The sequence below is a fragment of the Helianthus annuus genome, chromosome 5 (genome assembly GCF_002127325.2).
Source record: "Helianthus annuus cultivar XRQ/B chromosome 5, HanXRQr2.0-SUNRISE, whole genome shotgun sequence".
NCBI classification, from domain to species: domain Eukaryota; kingdom Viridiplantae; phylum Streptophyta; class Magnoliopsida; order Asterales; family Asteraceae; genus Helianthus; species Helianthus annuus.
The window spans coordinates 108,601,846-108,621,574 of NC_035437.2; the positions used below are offsets into that span (position 1 = coordinate 108,601,846).

Here is a 19,729-nt window from a genome sequence, read left to right on the forward strand (position 1 = left end):
AACTGACCAAAATATCAGATTTCCTATTTTTACCATATTAGCCCTTTAAATCGCATATTTAGCATTTTTAGCACCTAGTATGGGTTAAAACTATATTTATCACATAAAACTCATAACCTACTGAAGTTTTAAACTAATTTACATAATATTACAGTAAGCTAATGTTTTAAACTCAGAAACCTATTTTTAACCCTTAAAAGCCTATGTAAGATTACCAAAATGCCCTTACGGTGCATAATTGGTTATAAAAGGTATATTTTCTATATGTTAAGTATCCTACTGATATAACTTAATAAAATACATATTTTTACTAATCTAATCAGACCTGGAACCCAGTTTTAATAAATAAATTCTTTTATGAGCATCAAAATTACCAAAATGCCCTTATGGGACTTATTTTGGTTTAAATTGCTTTTTGGGCATAAATGTTGATATACTACTGATATATTAACATATTATGAGCATAATAATGATTAAGACCTGTTTATAGCTTGTCCGGTTACCCGTTACGCATTTACGCGTTCGGATCGGTTTACGTGACTAGTTTACGTAAAATAGCCGAAACGGGCTTAACCTAGTCATTAAAACCTCATTTTCCAGAATGTATTTAGTTTACCCATATTATACAAGTATCCAAGCTTGTCGGGTCTAAATCACATTCTATCCCGGTCTCCGCTTAATCTACCAGTTAGGTCCGTAAGGTTTCTTTCTAGCTAGTTGGTCTAAGTCTTCGACTTAAGTAAAGACCCATTAGCATCCTAATAAGATAATTAAACCTTCTATACAGATTTATAGCTTCCGGTAAAAAGTATCTTTCAAGAATCTTAGGAACTTACTGCTACATCAGGTAAATACTTTTAACTTATTTTCCCTATACGGGCTTGGGATACGGTATATTAATACCGCTTGGTCGGGTATGGGATTATTATGTCTGATTGTGATTTAATAAATCAGCATAACCCATTTTAATCTGTATTGTTTGATAACATAAACATTTGGGGGTTAACGACCGTGTCCTGGATATCCTTGGCTCAATTAAGTTATTAATGGCCACGACCATGCACGGGGTGCAGGCATGCACCCGACAGATGCAAATGCTAAATATTAATTTACCCACAAGTTGGGGATAACTCCTTTGTGGGTTCTATAAGTGGTGAGTCAGTTAACCATGTCCGGCTTACAAACTGGCCCCACATGTATGACAAGCATGTAAAACTGTATACAAGATTTTAATAAGATTGTCCCAAGTTATAAAAGATTTGTGCCTTGTGCATCTAAACCAATTTTCTTAAATGTTTTCAAAACGAGTCAGTTAAATTGTATTTACCAGTGTATACTGACGTATTTTCCTAAAGATTGATTTGACAGGTACTTATCGAAATAGGCTGGAGCTATAGGGTGTTGTAGAGGATGTTGCAAATCCCATAGATACCCTGAGTCTGTAGTTTTTGTTTCTTTGTACTTTATGATCCGCCTGTGGATCTTGCTACATTCCGGTCTGTATTTTTCTTGTACTCGAACATCGACAGACAGTATGGTTTGTAATAGTTTATTTACCCAGCCTTCCGCTGTGCTATATCATTGTGTGTGTTGACAATGATGATATCAACTACGTCACGATACTCCCCACCGGGCCCACCGGTAATACGTGGAATATTGGGGTGTGACAGGTTGGTATCAGAGCCAACATTGAGTGAATTAAACACTAACCTTTTGTGTTTAATCTCAATGACACAATAAGCACATTCCTTAGACTCTCGAGTCTAGGCAAATGACCTAGGATGCATCTTTATCTTTCCTTTGTTATTTTTATGGTTTGTTTTATTTTGTTCTCTTGTTCAACAGGAAGTTAACCATCATGCCTCCAAGACTAAGAGGACGTGGCAAGGGACCCATGCGTGGAGGACCGTCATCTGCTGGGCCATCGCACAGACGCACTCCATCGGCGTCTTTTTCCACCTCCGACTCCCGCGATATGTGGGGTCAACCTTTCGAGCCGGCAAGACACTCAGTCTCGCTCAGCTCTTCGCCATCTTTTCATCCGTCTTTCGGACCATTTGCTCCAAATGAGCCCGAACACTCTCACCATTCGGACCAATCTCACCATTTGCATGAATCATACCTACCGCATAACTCTTTGCAATCTCATTCATTTCATCATTCCGAATCCCCCTACTCTCCAAGACAATTCAACCCAGCTGACTACGTTAACGACTTTCTCGGCTACAACCCGTTGGGCCCTGAGGACCATTTCTCTCAGGAAATGGAGATGGATGATGACCCCGACCCGGAAATGCAAACAGGAACCCCGGGCCACCCGATCAGCATATCTAGTGGGTCTCCGTTTCAGGGATCTCCTTATCGTGGACCTAACTCCTTCCAAGAGAGGATGGCTACCTATGACTGGATCTTTACTCCATCTTATCATAGCTCTCCGGCTCAACCACCTTTAGATGATCCTCAACTTCAAGCTGTCTCTCCACCACCACTCCCCGTAGAGGAGCCACCACAGCAACCACCGCAACCACCTCCCGAGCCTCCGAGGCGAAGGAGGAACGCCCGTATGTCCGTTAGAGGAGGACCCCGTTTCAGTTCTCCTCGAGGATCGAGTTCCTATCCCCCTATTCCAGAGGACCCTCAGATGGGTGGGCCCTCAAACGCGGCACCTGAGGATAACCCTCCGCAAGCTTCTTATGCACCACCTATGCCGCTTGTGGGATTTGATAACCCAATTCCGACATACCCAGGTTCTTCTGGGTATAATCCTTATGGAGACCCGTCGGGATATCCATTGGGCTACGGAACTCATGACCCATATCTTACGGCTGCGTAATATCACCACCTTTATCCTTCTACTTACCCTCCTATGCCTCCAACTGACTACCCAATTCAGGGTTATCAGTATCCTCCATATCAGCCACCTCCTTCCCAGCAACTACAGCAGCAGCAACAAAATCAGGAAATCTTGGAGAGGTTGGACAAGGTTGAGCAGAAGACCAAGAAGAACAAGGAGAGGCATATTAGCTTCATGAAAGGCCTCGCCAACCTTATCAAGGGGAAGAAGAAATAGAGGGTTGTTTTTGTTTCTTGTTTATTGTAATAATGTCCCTGCGTGGACATTTGTCTGATTTCTGTATCAAGTCCCTGCGTGGACTTATTTTCATTCCTGTATACCCCTGCGCGGGTAGTTTGTCTTTCTTAAGTCCCGTTTAGGGCGATTGTATTCGTTTTCTTCGTAATGAAGTTTTAACTTTGGTTTTAATTGTGTATTTTATTACACCATGTTATTTCCTTTCAGTTTATAATTGATCTGCCAAAAGAAACTCTTAGAGGTATAACCTAGCCAAAGTATTAATTGGCTATGATGGTACAACCTTTTTAAGATAGCAAATCTCAGTTAACATCTGAAAATATGTTAACATTCCTAGCTGTGTGGTGCGAGAAACCACACAAGCTTCCAAAAGGTACTTGGACCCTTCCAAGTCATATAAAGCCAAAATAATCAATATGAATCCTGGCTAGAAAATATCAGTGTGATGAATACACCAAGACATCCATTTGAGATGCATGCTTTAAGCAAAGGTGTAAAATGACAATGAAAGTACGATTCATAAACTTCTTGTCAAAAAGGCGATCAACTTGGTTCAGACCTTAAAAGATCACTGATTTTTGAGATCATTAATTAGAATCTCAACTCGTTCTTGTGACAAGCTTTTAAGCCATTTTAATGTCCTTTGAAACGATTTTAACGATAAATAAAATGCCTTCTATGACACTGACAGTTGTGAAATTTCTATCTTTTCCCTGTCTAGTAATATGTAGAAACGCATTATGTAAACATTTAGTTATGTTTTGAAATGGTCTAAATGGTTTAATAATACCATGACCAATGAATCATCAATGCGATGAACTTATATGTAATTTAAATTACTATTATTGTTTATATTATAGCATTTTGAAATGGCTGGCTCCGATGAAGTAAACAGTCATCCAGCAAAGGGCAATACCAGAATTAACATTACTGGTGCAGAACTACAAGCTATGATCACCGCTGCAGTCTCTCAAGCAGTTGATGCTAAGTTTAAGGAGTTGAGCATCGTTCGGTCACAAACTCACTCGAAAGCTCATTCTAAATCTCACACTCATAAGAAGAGTGAGTCAGTGCATTCGTCTAACCAGGGTAGTATACCCAAAAGACAGATAGATCTTGAGCCGACCCCTAGGTACACCAAGGGTTGTACCTACAAATATTTTGTTTCCTGTAAACCGAGGGATTTTACGGGAGAAAAAGGGGCGATAGATTGTATGAAGTGGATTGATGAGATGGAGACGGTGATAGACATTAGCGGCTGCGCTAAGGAAGATGTAGTTATGTTCGCCTCCCAATCTTTTAAGGGCGATGCCCTTACGTGGTAGAAAGCACTCGTGCAGTCCACCGGGAAAGTCCATTTGTATAACCTTTCTTGGGAGAAGTTTGTCGATTTGGTTAAGGACACTTATTGTCCTCAACACGAAGTAGAGCGTGTGGAGACCGATTTTCTCACTCTCGTAATGAAGGATCTAGATTGTAGATCTTATGTGACGAGTTTCAATTCCATGTCCAGGTTGGTACCATATTTAGTCACCCCTGAGCCGAAGCGCATCGTGCGTTTTATTGGTGAATTGGCCCCTGAGATTAAGGGAAATGTGAAGGCTTCTAAGCCAACCACCTATAGATCTGTTGTGGATCTATCACTATCCCTCACATTGGATGTTGTGAGGAGCAGGGCAAAGAAAAATTCTGAAGAGGGGAAGAGGAAGAGAGAGGATGATCAGTCCTCTCACTCAAATAAGAAAGGAAAGGGGAACTCTGGTTCCAAGAAGGGGCAGATTGATGACAAGCCCAGATGCAAGACTTGCCACAAGAGACACTTTGGAAAGTGCAATTGGGACCCACAGGCCAAACCATGTGGGATTTGCAAGAAGAAAGGGCACAAGTCTGTTGAGTGCCGAAACATCAAGGATGCAACCTGTTATGGTTGCAATGAAAAGGGGCATATTAAGACCAATTGCCCCAAGAACGCGAAGAAGCCTGAAGAGGCTAAGAAGAACAGTGCCCGAGTGTTCCAAATGCAGGCAAGGGAAGCGGTGACTGATGATAATGTCATAACAGGTACCTTCCTCATCAATAATATTTATGCTAGAGTCTTATTTGATTCCGGTGCTGATAAGTCCTTTGTAGATCATAAGTTCTGTAAGTTATTGAATTTGCCTATTAAGACTCTAGACATAAAATATGAGGTAGAACTTGCTGATGGTACCTTAGAATCTGCTTCAACTCTTCTTGATGGATGTTCAATATCCATCAAGAACCATTCTATCCCGCTGTCCCTCCTGCCAATGAAATTGGCTGGTTTTGATATAGTTTTAGGCATGGATTGGTTGTCGCATAACCAAGCCCAAATTGCCTGTGATAAAAAGCTTATCATTATCAAAACCCCCTCCGGTGAATCAGTCACTATCCAAGGGGACACACAATATGGATTGCCAAGCAATGTATCCATTCTTAAGGTATCCCAGTGTTTGAAAGGTGGATGTGTCATTTACATGGCACAAGTGACGGTGAATGTTCCAAGGCCGAAGATTGAGAACATCCCAATTATTTCAGAGTATCCTGATGTCTTTCCTGACGAGTTACCTGGATTACCTCCTGAGAGGCAAGTAGAATTTAGGATCGACATTCTCCCTGGATCTGCGCCTATCGCACGAGCTCCGTATCGCCTAGCGCCTACCGAAATGAAAGAGCTCAGAACTCAATTGGATGAGTTATTGGAAAGAGGTTTCATTCAACCCAGCTCTTCGCCTTGGGGAGCTCCAATTCTGTTTGTGAAAAAGAAGGATGGATCAATGCGCTTATGCATTGATTACCGTGAACTGAATAAGGTAACGATCAAGAATCGTTATCCCTTACCCAGGATCGATGACTTGTTCGATCAACTCCAAGGAGCGAGTTATTTCTCAAAGATAGATTTGAGATCTGGGTATCATCAACTTAAGGTTCGAACCGAAGATGTTTAGAAGACGGAATTCAGAACAAGATATGGACACTTCGAGTTCTTAGTGATGCCTTTTGGGCCCACTAATGCGCCTGCAGCATTCATGGACCTCATGAATAGAGTCTGCAAACCATATTTAGATAAGTTTGTCATTGTTTTTATAGATGACATACTTATCTACTCACGTAGCCAAATGGAGCATGAAAAGCATCTTCGATGTGTTTTAGAACTGCTTCGACAGGAGAAGTTATATGCCAAATTCTCTAAGTGTGAATCATGGCTTCGCAAAGTCCAGTTTCTTGGACATGTGGTCAGTGAACACGGTATTCAAGTGGATCCTACCAAAGTGGAGGCTGTAATGAATTGGGAAGCACCTAAGACACCTACAGAAATTCGCAGCTTTCTGGGTTTAGCAGGATATTATAGGAGATTCATTGAGAACTTCTCAAGAATAGCTGCACCATTGACTTCCTTGACCCGTAAGAAGGTGAAATTTATCTGGGGTCCCAAGCAGCAGGAATCCTTCGAGACTTTAAAGCAAAGATTGAGCAACGCTCCGGTTTGTCACTACCGGAAGGAATTGAAGACTTTGTTGTTTACTGCGATGCTTCACACACCGGCATGGGGTGTGTACTTATGCAACGAGGCAATGTGATTGCCTATGCATCGCGACAGCTAAAGGTGCATGAAAAGAACTACACCACTCATGATTTGGAATTGGGTGCTGTGGTATTCGCACTAAAGTTATGGAGACACTATCTGTATGGAACTAAATGTGTGATCTATTCAGATCACAAAAGTCTCCAACATTTGTTCAATCAAAAAGAACTCAATATGAGACAACGTCGTTGGATGGAAACGTTAAATGATTATGATTGCGAGATTCGCTACCATCCCGGTAAGGCGAATGTGGTCGCAGATGCTTTAAGCCGGAAGGAAAGAGTTAAGCCAATTAGGATCAATGCAAAGAGCATTGAATTGAAGAATAATTTGAATGAAAGACTGTTGGCTGCACAAAAAGATTCCATGTTGGAAGATAATCTTCCAAATGAAAAGATAGGTGTAACCGCTGAATTATTGACACCTGGAAAAGATGGAATTCTTAGGATGAATGGCAGAATTTGGGTTCCTATTCAAGGAGGACTTCGGGATGTAATCCTTCAGGAAGCCCACAATTCTAAGTATTCGGTTCACCCGGGAGGTGACAAGATGTATCAAGATTTAAAGGCCAATTATTGGTGGATAGGTTTAAAGAAATCTATTGCCACCCATGTAGCTAAGTGCCTGACATGTGCTCAGATTAAAGCCGAACATCAGAAGCCATCAGGACTTCTACAACAGCCGGAACTTCCCACTTGGAAATGGGAAATGGTAACCATGGACTTTATAACCAAGTTACCCAAAACAAAGCATGGAAATGACACTATATGGGTTATTGTTGATAGACTGACGAAGTCAGCTCATTTCTTGCCCATCAAGGAGACCCATAGCTCCGATAAGCTAGCCCAGTTGTATGTTGATAAGATTGTAGCTCTTCATGGAGTACCGGTAGCAATTATCTCTGATAGAGATACTAGATACACCTCTCACTTTTGGAGAAGTTTTCAACAATCATTGGGCTCACGTCTGAATTTTAGTACTGCTTACCATCCTCAGACCGATGGTCAAAGTGAGCGTACTATTCAGACCTTAGAAGACATGCTTCATGCATGTGTCATGGATTTGGGTGGTAGTTGGGACGACCACCTGCCTTTGATTGAGTTCTCCTATAACAATAGTTATCATACCAGCATTCAGGCTGCGCCTTTTGAGGCACTGTATAGAAGATGCAGAACACCTGTCTGTTGGGCCGAAGTGGGAGAAGCTCAGATATCAGGACCTGATATAGTCCTTGAGACAACGGAAAAGATTATTCAAATTCGAGATCGCCTAAAAGCGGCCAGGGATAGGCAGAAAAGCTATGCTAATTTGAGACGAAAGCCTCTAAAGTTTGAAGTAGGCGATAAAGTGTTATTGAAAGTGTCACCTTGGAAAGGTGTAATGCGTTTTGGTAAAAAGGGGAAGTTGAGCCCCAGATATATCGGACCATTCGAGATCCTCGAATGTGTTGGCAGTGTAGCATATAGGCTAAGACTGCCAGAGGAGCTAAGTGGAATTCATGATGTGTTCCACGTTTGTAATCTCAAGAAATGTTTAGCTGATGAATCTCTAGCAATGTCTCATAAAGATGTGCAAGTTGATATAGGCTTGAGATTCATTGAGAAGCCTATAGAGGATCGGCAAGTCAAGAAGCTCCGAAGAAAGTATGTACCGATAGTAAAGGTTAAATGGGACGCTCGTAGAGGTCCCGAATATACGTGGGAAGTTGAGTCTACTATGAAACAGAAGTACCCTCACTTGTTCCAGTAAATCTCGGGGTCGAGATTTCTTTTAAGGGGGTGAGGATGTAACACCACGTAAAAACGTGTCAAATTATACATAGACACGTGTCCTAAACTCCGGTTATGCGAAAGATTGAGTTTAAGGGACTAAAGTTGACAACAAATGAAAATATGCAAACAAAAGGACTAAAAGTGTCAACATGCCAAACTTGGGCCTCTGGATGACAACACGTGAAGAAAATATTCTTAAATGGGTAATTGATTGGGTATGCGAAGCCGTTTGTGAAAATAATCGGAAGATTATAAATTACAAGGGTTAAAAGTGTCAATATGTCAATTCTGACCTCTGAGTGGCCTTTTAACGAAACCGAGGCTTCGTAATATTCAAATATACTCCCGAGAATGTGTGATAAAAATTTCACGTGATTCCGAGATCGTTAAGCATGTTTTCTAAACTTTGGGTTAAAAGCGTCAACTTGATGAAACTTGCGTTTACAAAGGAATTTAACGAACCCGAGGCTAACGAAGTTTGTTTGCACATCCTTGGGCTCCAAGAAATTAACCACAAGGGCCTTGATTGCAAAAAATGGAGTTAAAAAGGGCTTAAAACGTTCAGGGACTGAAACTGCCAAGGTTTTAACTTGTTTTACCAGTTTTCCCGGTCCACGCGGCCCGCGTAAGACCCCCCTTAGGTCTTAAGCGCCCCGCCTCAGACTGCCAGATACAGAAATGTGATGCCAGGTGCGGGTTTGTCCTGTTCCACCGCCTTAACCTAGTTCCTATCGACCTAGGGAGCTGTAAGTCGGTTTATTTTAGTAGCTTGGACACCTGGGATGATCTCCTAACCTCCTAAAACACCTGGAAGCAATCTAAGATCATGGAAATTCCTATATAAGTGCACCTCCTCTTGTGTTCTTGACTCACATTCACAACAATTCAATTTGGGACTTGCTCTGGAGCTTGCTAAGGACTTGGAGAAGATTTGAAGTGTAGAAAAGATTGCTAGGACCTGTAGTAAGCTTCTAATTACTCCTTTAAGTTGTTTAATTAGTTTAATTACTTAAAAGTCAAACTTAGTGCCTAATTAGTTTGACTTTCGTTTTTTTACATGTGGCTTAACCACTGATCAAATTGAAAGTGGTTATGAAACCACATTAGTATAGGTGATTAACCCCTGGAAGGGTGTCCCCTAATTATCTCGTTTGATTGGTTAAATGTCGGGTCAAAGTAGTTTGACAAAAAATCAAACTGGTCAGAATTGACTAAAATGATTAAAATTAATAAACCAGAGGTTCTAAATTATAATATAACATTCTAATGACTTGGTAATGACTATATAAACATGTTTTATCAGTCCTAATCCGACAATTAATCATCTAAGGGCAGATTATAACCGAAATTCGCAAAAGCTTGACTTTTGCTATGACTTTCAGTTCTGACCCATTCAAGCTTATTTCTTCCATGTTTTAAGCTTCCATTAGGACCATAATACATTGTAGTGTAACTCCCTGAAGTTATATTGCATGGTGCCTAATCGTTTGTCATTTATGCTCTTGATCGTAATTATGCTCATTAATGCCTAAAACGCCCTTTTTGCATAAAACCGAGATTTTTAGCAATGTGAATGAACTAAAACCTTTGCTACTGATATTTAGACATGTCTCGAAAATTTGACATCAGTTTGAGGTTTAGAATGGGAGTTATGCTCAATAGCGTAATTAAGGGACTTCTTAGTAATTAGAAAGCGTAATTAGCATAAGGCTCATCTAAACCCGATTTTTGTTACCAAACTTTTTACCTATTGATGTTAAATAATATTTTGGGTTTTTTTAAAGATTTTTATTTATTTTTAAGCTGAACTTAACATAGGATTATAGCCTAGTTTCGGTAATTACCAATTTTACCCTTTTCATGCATAAAATGAGTTTTACATAACTTTTTGAAGCCAAACTTTTTGCTACTGATCCTAAATGATAAATGTATTATTTTGAACCTTATAAACTGACCAAAATATCAGATTTCCTATTTTTACCATATTAGCCCTTTAAATCGCATATTTAGCATTTTTAGCACCTAGTATGGGTTAAAACTATATTTATCACATAAAACTCATAACCTACTGAAGTTTTAAACTAATTTACATAATATTACAGTAAGCTAATGTTTTAAACTCAGAAACCTATTTTTAACCCTTAAAAGCCTATGTAAGATTACCAAAATGCCCTTACGGTGCATAATTGGTTATAAAAGGTATATTTTCCATATGTTAAGTATCCTACTGATATAACTTAATAAAATACATATTTTTACTAATCTAATCAGACCTGGAACCCAGTTTTAATAAATAAATTCTTTTATGAGCATCAAAATTACCAAAATGCCCTTATGGGACATATTTTGGTTTAAATTGCTTTTTGGGCATAAATGTTGATATACTACTGATATATTAACATATTATGAGCATAATAATGATTAAGACCTGTTTATAGCTTGTCCGGTTACCCGTTACGCATTTACGCGTTCGGATCGGTATAGTGACGTATTTTCCTAAAGATTGATTTGACAGGTACTTATCGAAATAGGCTGGAGCTATAGGGTGTTGTAGAGGATCTTGCAAATCCCATAGATACCCTGAGTCTGTAGTTTTTGTTTCTTTGTACTTTATGATCCGCCTGTGGATCTTATTACATTCCGGTCTGTATTTTTCTTGTACTCGAACATCGACAGACAGTATGGTTTGTAATAGTTTATTTACCCAGCCTTCCGCTGTGCTATATCATTGTGTGTGTTGACAATGATGATATCAACTATGTCACGATACTCTCCACCGGGCCCACCGGTAATACGTGGAATATTGGGGTGTGACACGCTCGCGAATAGTGATCTATTATGTGTGTACGGTGAAACAGCTTCGAAAGGTCTAAAACTTATGTCATGCGTCCAAGCTAGCAAGTATCTCCGCAAGGAATACAGCGCTTTCTTGGCCAACATTATAGTAGCGGAAAAGGAAAAGAAAAAGAAGGTTGAAGTCAAAGACGTTCCAGTGGTTTGTGAATTTCCTCAGGTGTTCCCTGATGATCTTCCTGGACTACCGCCAAGCCGTGATATCGACTTTCGTATCGACCTCATTCCTGGAGCTAACCCCGTTGCCAAAGCCCCTTATCGACTCGCACCATCTGAAATGAGGGAACTCTCAAACCAACTCCAGGAGTTACTTGAAAAAGCCTTTATTCGCCCGAGCACCTCTCCTTGGGGCGCGCCAGTCCTTTTCGTCAAAAAGAAGGATGGGACGTTCAGGATGTGCATCGACTATCGAGAATTGAATAAGCTGGCCATCAAGAACCGTTACCCTTTGCCTCGAATCGATGATTTATTTGATCAGCTGCAAGGTGCCAAGTGTTTCTCGAAGATCGATCTACGTTCGGGTTATCATCAGCTACGCATACAAGAGGAAGATATACCCAAAACCGCCTTTCGCACTCGCTATGCCACTATGAGTTCGTTGTTATGCCTTTCGGTCTAACCAACGCACCCGCGGTTTTTATGGATCTGATGAATCGCGTGTGTAAGCCTTATCTTGACCGTTTCGTCATCGTGTTCATTGACGATGTCTTGATTTATTCCAAATCGAAAGCCGAACACGCGCAACATCTACGTTTGGTTCTCGAGTTACTCCAGGGGAACCAACTCTATGCCAAGTTCTCCAAGTGCGAATTCTGGTTAGAGGAGGTTCAGTTTCTGGGTCACATCGTGAATAGTCAAGGCATTCATGTCGATCCCGCGAAGATTGAAGCAGTTAAAAGCTGGATTACGCCAAAGAACCCGTCTGAAGTCCGATCATTTCTTGATTAGCGGGTTATTACCGACGATTTATCGAAGGATTCTCTAAGATCGCTGTGCCGCTTACCACTCTTACCCATAAAGACAAGTCTTTTGTTTGGGGAGCTGAACAAGAATCCGCTTTTCAAACCCTTAAACGCAAGCTCTGCAATGCTCCCGTTCTCACGTTGCCAGACGGAAACGACGATTTCATTGTCTACTGTGATGCTTCTAACCTTGGTCTTGGCTGTGTCCTCATGCAACGAGACAAGGTTATAGCTTACGCATCTCGTCAGCTCAAAATCCACGAGAAGAACTATACAACCCACGATCTCGAGCTAGGTGCAGTTGTTTTTGCATTGAAGATTTGGCGACACTACCTGTATGATACCAAGTGTACGATCTTCACCGATCACAGGAGTTTACAACACATCTTTAATCAGAAAGAACTTAACATGCGTCAACGCCGATGGGTAGAACTTCTTAATGGTTACGGCTGTGAGATTCGTTATCACCCAGGCAAGGCAAATGTTGTTGCCGATGCACTCAGCAGACGGAGTTATTTGCTCAGTATTCGCAATACCCAAGCCCAGCACAACCTCGAAGCTCTCATCCGCGAAGCCCAACATGCTTGCTTTAACGAACGCACTTTGAAGAAGGAGAGAATCTACCATGATGGAGCTCAGCTAGTAAGCAAAGCAGATGGGATCTTCTATTATCTGGACCGAATCTGGATCCCTAAGCGGACCGAGTTGCGAAAGATTATAATGAACAAAGCCCACAAGTCCCGATACTCTATTCATCCCGGTGCCGATAAAATGTACCAGGACCTTCGTTACAAGTACTGGTGGCCGGGTATGAAACGGGATATCGCTCTCTATGTTGGAGGTTGCCTGACTTGTGCAAGAGTCAAGGCTGAACATCAACGACCTTCCGGCTTGCTCGAACAACCTCCAATTCCCATCTGGAAGTGGGAGAGTATAGCTATGGATTTCATAACCAAACTTCCACCCACGCCATCAGGTCACGACAGCATTTGGGTTATAGTAGATCGTCTGACCAAATCAGCCCACTTTCTGCCAATACGGGAAGACTACAAGGTAGAACGACTAGCCCGAATCTACACCGACGAGATCATTCGTAATCATGGTACGCCTCGCGACATCATTTCAGACCGTGACGCTCGGTTTACTTCGCGACTATGGGAAACGTTTCAAGCGGCCCTTGGTACGTCGCTTAATCTGAGTACTGCATTCCATCCTCAAACTGACGGACAAACTGAAAGAACGATCCGTACTCTTGAAGACATGCTCTGTGCGTGTGCTATAGATTTCGGTGGTAGTTGGAACAAACATCTGCCGCTAGTCGAATTCTCGTACAACAACAGCTATCATGCCAGCATACAAATGGCACCATTCGAGGCCCTGTATGGAAGAAGATGTCGTTCGCCTATTGTGTGGCACGAGATCGGGCATTCGCAGTTAACCGGTCCCGAGTTACTACAAGAAACGACTGACAAAATCCTCCAGATTCGCGACAACTTGGCAAAGGAAAGGGATAGACAGAAAAGTTACGCTGATAGAAGACGCAAGCCCCTTGAATTTGACGTTAGAGACTACGTACTCCTAAAGGTATCACCTTGGAAGGGTGTAGTCAGATTCGGCAGGAAAGGGAAACTAGCGCCTCGATACATTGGACCTTTTAAGATTCTGGAAAGGATCGGAAAAGTCGCCTACAAACTCAAACTACCGGAGGAACTTAGTAATGTCCACCCGACTTTCCATGTGTCAAACCTCCGAAAATGCCTAGCTGACCATGATTTGATTGTACCTCTCGACGATCTTCAGGTCAACGAAACACTACACTTCGTGGAAAAGCCTGTCGAAATCATGGATCGCCAAACCAAGCAACTCAGACGCTCACGCATCCCTATCGTGAAAGTCCGATGGGAAGGCAAACGAGGTGCGGAGTTCACTTGGGAACTCGAAAGCGACATGAAGGCCAAGTACCCACAATTGTTTAAGTGAAGATCTAAAGTGTCAAATTGGTAATACACGGTACTGTGCAGCTTCGAGCCTAATTTCGGGATGAAATTCCCTAAACAAGGGGAGGCTGTAACACCCCGTGTTTTCGAATGTCAAAGTCAAAGTCAAAGTCCAAGTCAACTTTGACTTTCTTTGACTGTAGATAGTCTATTTTCAGTTTTATTTGTATTATGTGGAGTAAGTGTTGTAATCAGAAAGAATCGAGGTAATCAAATGTTTTAACGCGAGCCGATTTACAACTGTGAATGGTAGGAAGTAACAATGCGATAAAGTCAACTAATCTATAATCAAACCGATCTAACTATCACCGAACTCGAATCTCGAATTACGCGAACCTTGGGTGTTGTTATACGTGTGTGTGTGCCTTATGTGTTATCTGTGCGTGTTTATCTTATGTTTTTTGCTTTTTATGGTGATCAATCGAAACTCGAATCGAAACCTCGAAACTCAAAATCGAATACAATCGAAATCGAACTACGACGAATGGTAACGTTAGGATAAGGTGAATTATAGGTGATTGTATGTTAGATATAGTAGTTGGGACTGAAAGTAATTTGAATAGGAAACTCTATCGTACTCGATCGAACCGAAATATCGAAAATCGTCGCCCGAACCCTCGAACCAGGCTGTTGATCGAAAAGGCTATCAGCCGATCGAACAGGCTATTCGATCGAGCAGGCTGTCTGATCGGGGAAGCCTGGCCGATCGGCCAGCCCTTTCCTCTTTTGGAGCCTATAAATAGGGCTGTCATTGTCACTCTTTACCACTTTTGGAAAGTTCTGACCGACCAGCTCGTGCTCCTCTTCTTTCCTCAGATTTCTTCCGATTTCGGTAAGTTTCCAACCTAAATCTTGTACATTCTTAATCAAAACATGCTCCTACACCTTTCTATCTTTCGATTTTTGATTTCTAACCATGAAATCACCAAGATCTAGGCATTCTTGGGTGATGTCATCATGGTGTTCTTCAAGAACACCATGTCCTGACTTCAATCCACCATGACTAGCTTGGATCTAACCGATTTCCACATAAACAAGCTAAGATCTACCGAAGATCTAAACCTTTCCATGATGTGAAGGATTGAAAGAAGGAATTCCAACTTTCTTTCAACTTTTTTACGCTCAATGCCTTCAAACCAGTAGAAAAAGAGCTTGAGCCAACTCACCAAATATTCTAGTGGATGAGTGGTTCAAGATTCGGATTCTATTTACGAGGTTCACCGATTTCGGGTTAAACATTAAACTACCGGTCCGAACCGTTCACTGGCCGGATTTGGGTGATTCCTGTCCCAACAGGTGAAACAAGTAAGAATGGAAGTTCCATGGTTCAGCTCATCATCAAACTACCTCGATATAACGTCAAATAACCAGAACAGCCAAGTGTTAGACGAACAGGCCGACCAGGTCAGGATGCTGACCGCACGGTTAGGCTGTTCGAACGAACAACCCAACCGATCGGACAAGCCAGCCGATCGACTAGCATGTGGCCCCACAATTTGACAAACTCATGAGGTATGGTATTGAACGAAGTAATGTCCGATCGAACGAATGATTGGTAAACATTACTCTTCGGATCATGAGATACTATGCTTCAACACTTAATCGATTTTCAACTCGTTCAACGCACTGGAGTGCCACCCGATCGAACATGCTATCAGAACGAACAGGCTGTTCGATCGAATATGCTGCTCGATCGAGTGATACACTGCTGAGAACTATTACTGAAGCTCCTAACCGATCGGTTAAGCCGACCGATCGAACAGACCGTTTGATCGATCGACCTGAAAGGTAGGTACACTTCAGTGTTCTCAAATGCTACAACAAAAACTTCAAAAGTTCAAACCATCATACACAAACACATCCTACTCAAAGGAAGAAACAATCCACTCGAACAGTCCCACCGATCGAGCCTACCGGCCGATCGGGCAGGCTGTCCGAACGGATTGTCCAGCCGAACGAACAACCCGCTCCATCGAACCTGTCGTTCGATCGACCAGGCTGTTCGACCCACTTACACTTGTTTCTATTCTTCGTGTATTCATCGTTATGCTGTCGAACTGTTCAGGCTAACCCTACTCTCAAGCGCTCCCTTCAATCCATCAATCAACCGTAGTGAGTATACTCGATCCCTTTTTGCTTTAGCACTTTTGGGTGTTTCATACGTTACTTATCAAAATCACAAATCGACCACACTACTCAATTATTTGAACGCTAACCAATATGCATGTATTACGTGACTAAATGAATGCTTGTTGATTGTGTTTACACGTGGAATGCTGTCTACCTGCCTTAACGACGTAGTACTATAGTTTGGACTCAGCACCCGTTCACACGGGGGTTGTTAAGGACAATTACTTGCATGGATTACGGTGGTAATCATGTATTGCGAACCGTCTCGGACGGTCAACCCGCAGTCATTGGTATTGATAGGTCCATGTCGATAATTAACATGCTTCGTTTTCCTCTGTGTACGTGCTGGTTATGCGTAAACTATTCGAACTTTATATGCTATTATCAAACTTGTATGCTCACCTTTACATTATGTGTATTGACTTTATTTTAACGTATGTGACAGGTGTTTAGGATGTTTGCTTGCTAGGAAAGCGAGGCTAGAATAAAGCTCTAGAGGCCCCCAACGAATAGTTGTCTGTCAGGAAAGACCAACTAGAGCATAGTTGTCTGTAGATCTTGTCAGGCTGGGTCTTTAGGAGCATTTGAACAATATTTATTTCATTATGATTAAATCTGAGTTGTCGGAACAGTATTTCTTGTTTTGGATGTTATCTGTAATAATGTATTTGTTTATTCGGGATACGGTATGGGACGTATATTTAACTTGATTATATAAGTAGTTGTTATGGAAACTTCTGGACAATCTGTTTCGCTCAGTGCCATGCCCCGATGATTCCGCCATCGGTTGGGGTGTGACAATTTCCTTGTCAATTGATTGCAGAATGAGGAGACATGTACACATAAGTTTTGAAAGTCCTGTTATAGACTTTGTTACCATGTGATGACTCAGAAAAACTTGTCTAGTCCTCTTTTAAGTTTAATTACTGGTGATACTATTGTTACCTGATCTTCCCTGAATCAATGAATGCACACAGTTGCTTGATGACCATTGTTCACCCAATTTTGGACTCTTAAGTGTTTTATATTTATACTCTTTTCTTTTGACTTCAAAAGTTTTGAGATAAACACACTTTAGAGTTTTTGTGATTTTTCTTCTTCCCTTTTTACCCTTCCCATTCATAAGTACTAAAATACTCATTGGGAGGTTTTTATTGAAGGAATACTTAGACCAGAATCATTTTACAGCAATGTTTGGAGAGACTTGGACATTTTTGCACAAGCTTATGTCAAATCTCACATTGCATATGATTTAGTCTGTTTTAACACTTGATTTTCTTAATGCATGATTAACAAAGTTGATTTGATCCTTTTTAACAGGATTCTCAACCTGTTTTTCAACACATAAGATCGAATAACTAAAGTTTTAATTTCCCTCTTTTTATGTTAACAAAAAAACACTAATGTTTTCACTGAACATAGATTTTTGTTGACCTGAGGTACACACTTTAGCAAACATGACAGATACAGCACCAACTTCATAACATCAAATGAAATCAATTTTGTAAAGAAAATAATTATACCATAGTTATCAGATATATTGTCAGATTTGAACACTATAGGTGATTTATGCATGACATCACTTGTTATGAGAAGTTTGTGTGTCTTATGACATCTTGGTTGTTTTACAGAGTTTTTGAATAGCAACTTTGAACGTGCTCACTCGTTACTCTGTTTTTTCAACAAAATACGATAAACCTTAGCATCAATGATTTTTGAGCTGAACTGTTATGTCAAATTGATTGTTAGATTGAATTTGACTGTCCGTGCTCAGATACCAATTGTTAGGATCGGAGGCCCTCATGATTGTGTTTGTTTGAATAAATTGAGCAAATCAATAGATATGAATTGAGATTAAATGCAGTGGAAATGAAAACAAACTTTGTAAACACAATCAGAGGAAAAATAGTTTTGATAAACTCATGCTTCTCATTGAGTCAAATGATTACAATCAAAAGCTTACATGCATGCTTACAAACTAGACTCCCCCTCAGCCTGATGCTCCCTGGTTGATCGCACAAGATGAAAGGATTGGATTAGAGGAGAAGAACTTACTCAATCAATCAAATGTAACAGTACAGGGTACTGTTCCATTTATAGGCAAATCAAACCAGTGAAGCATCTAAGCTGACGTCACCATGAAAGTGACATCTAACAACCTAACAACCTTTAACCACTGTTACATATAACTACTGCTAGTTAAACACTGATACTATTACAATAGACAAAGTAAAGAACTATTTCTTCATTCCACTGCTTCATTCCAAGCAGGGCTTTGGTCTTTAGCAGCACTTGACTTAGGGCAGTGGAGTAACGAGCAGCATTTGTCTTCAGCAGTTGTTGTACACAAGCAGTACTTAATGGACAACAGTTGTAGTATACAAACAGTGGATGAGGGCCATCAAATGTTATAACCACTTTCAAGGGGAAAGTCTAATGCAAATAGTTGCTTATGATGAATCCACTGATGTGAACCGGTTTTGGCTCTAATTATCTGTTCCTCTGATAGGGTTCAATCCCAACACTGGCCGTGGCCCAACTTAGGAATTTTGACACACGGGCCCAAGCCCAAGTCACTCCCCTTGACTACGTTAACTACAATGAAAGCCCAACGAAAGCTGGTCAACCACTAACCTTTCCCGCTCTTTACGACCAGAGAACCATACTTTGGTCATAAGAAAAAAAGGAGACCATCAAGACGTGACCAAACGAGAGCATTTAATGCTTTTGTGACTGGCGGCTAAGCATGTGCTCCCGATGAGACAATCTGAAGGTAAGAAATGTAATGGAATGGGGATCATTCAATGCCGTGATCCCCCCATGATCCTCCGGAGATGACAACCTTAGAGCTTTTAACCTAGTAATACGATTACCATGGAGATGATTTGTTTTGTCCACAGACAAGGAGATATCTTCGTGTAAAGGGTCAAGAATATAAGGAAGTCATGTTATCATATAAAGGTGTCTTATCTTATCCCAAAACACAGAGAATACACATTGAATGCGCCAAGAACATTCTTGACATTGAATTGGTCAAAACTATTTTGTCCCTTTGATCCTACAAACGGTCTCTTACTCTCACGCCTTTGGTTAGACATGGACCCCCCTCGTGTTCTTCGTGACGAGACTAACACTGTTTTGTTTTATAGGTCTTTCCGGTGATCAGATACATGCCGGAGTGATTCTAAGTCAACAGTCACATCGGACTGTTAATTTTTGCATCAACAATAAGTGTATAAATAAATAATTTTTTTGTTTCATATACGATATATCAGATGATTTTTAGAAATTTCAGTTTCTTTCCCATACAACATGTGATT

At 41.0% G+C, this 19,729-nt stretch overlaps 1 protein-coding gene across 1 annotated transcript; it reads left to right on the plus strand.

Annotated features, from left to right (window-relative positions):
• Window positions 1-219: 219 nt before the first annotated feature.
• LOC110943450 (extensin-like) lies at window positions 220-2,833 on the plus strand. Its single transcript, XM_022185199.1, has 3 exons — window positions 220-251; window positions 788-847; window positions 1,846-2,833. The coding sequence occupies exons 1-3, from the start codon at window positions 220-222 to the stop codon at window positions 2,831-2,833; spliced, it is 1,080 nt and encodes a 359-aa protein (XP_022040891.1).
• Window positions 2,834-19,729: the final 16,896 nt, after the last annotated feature.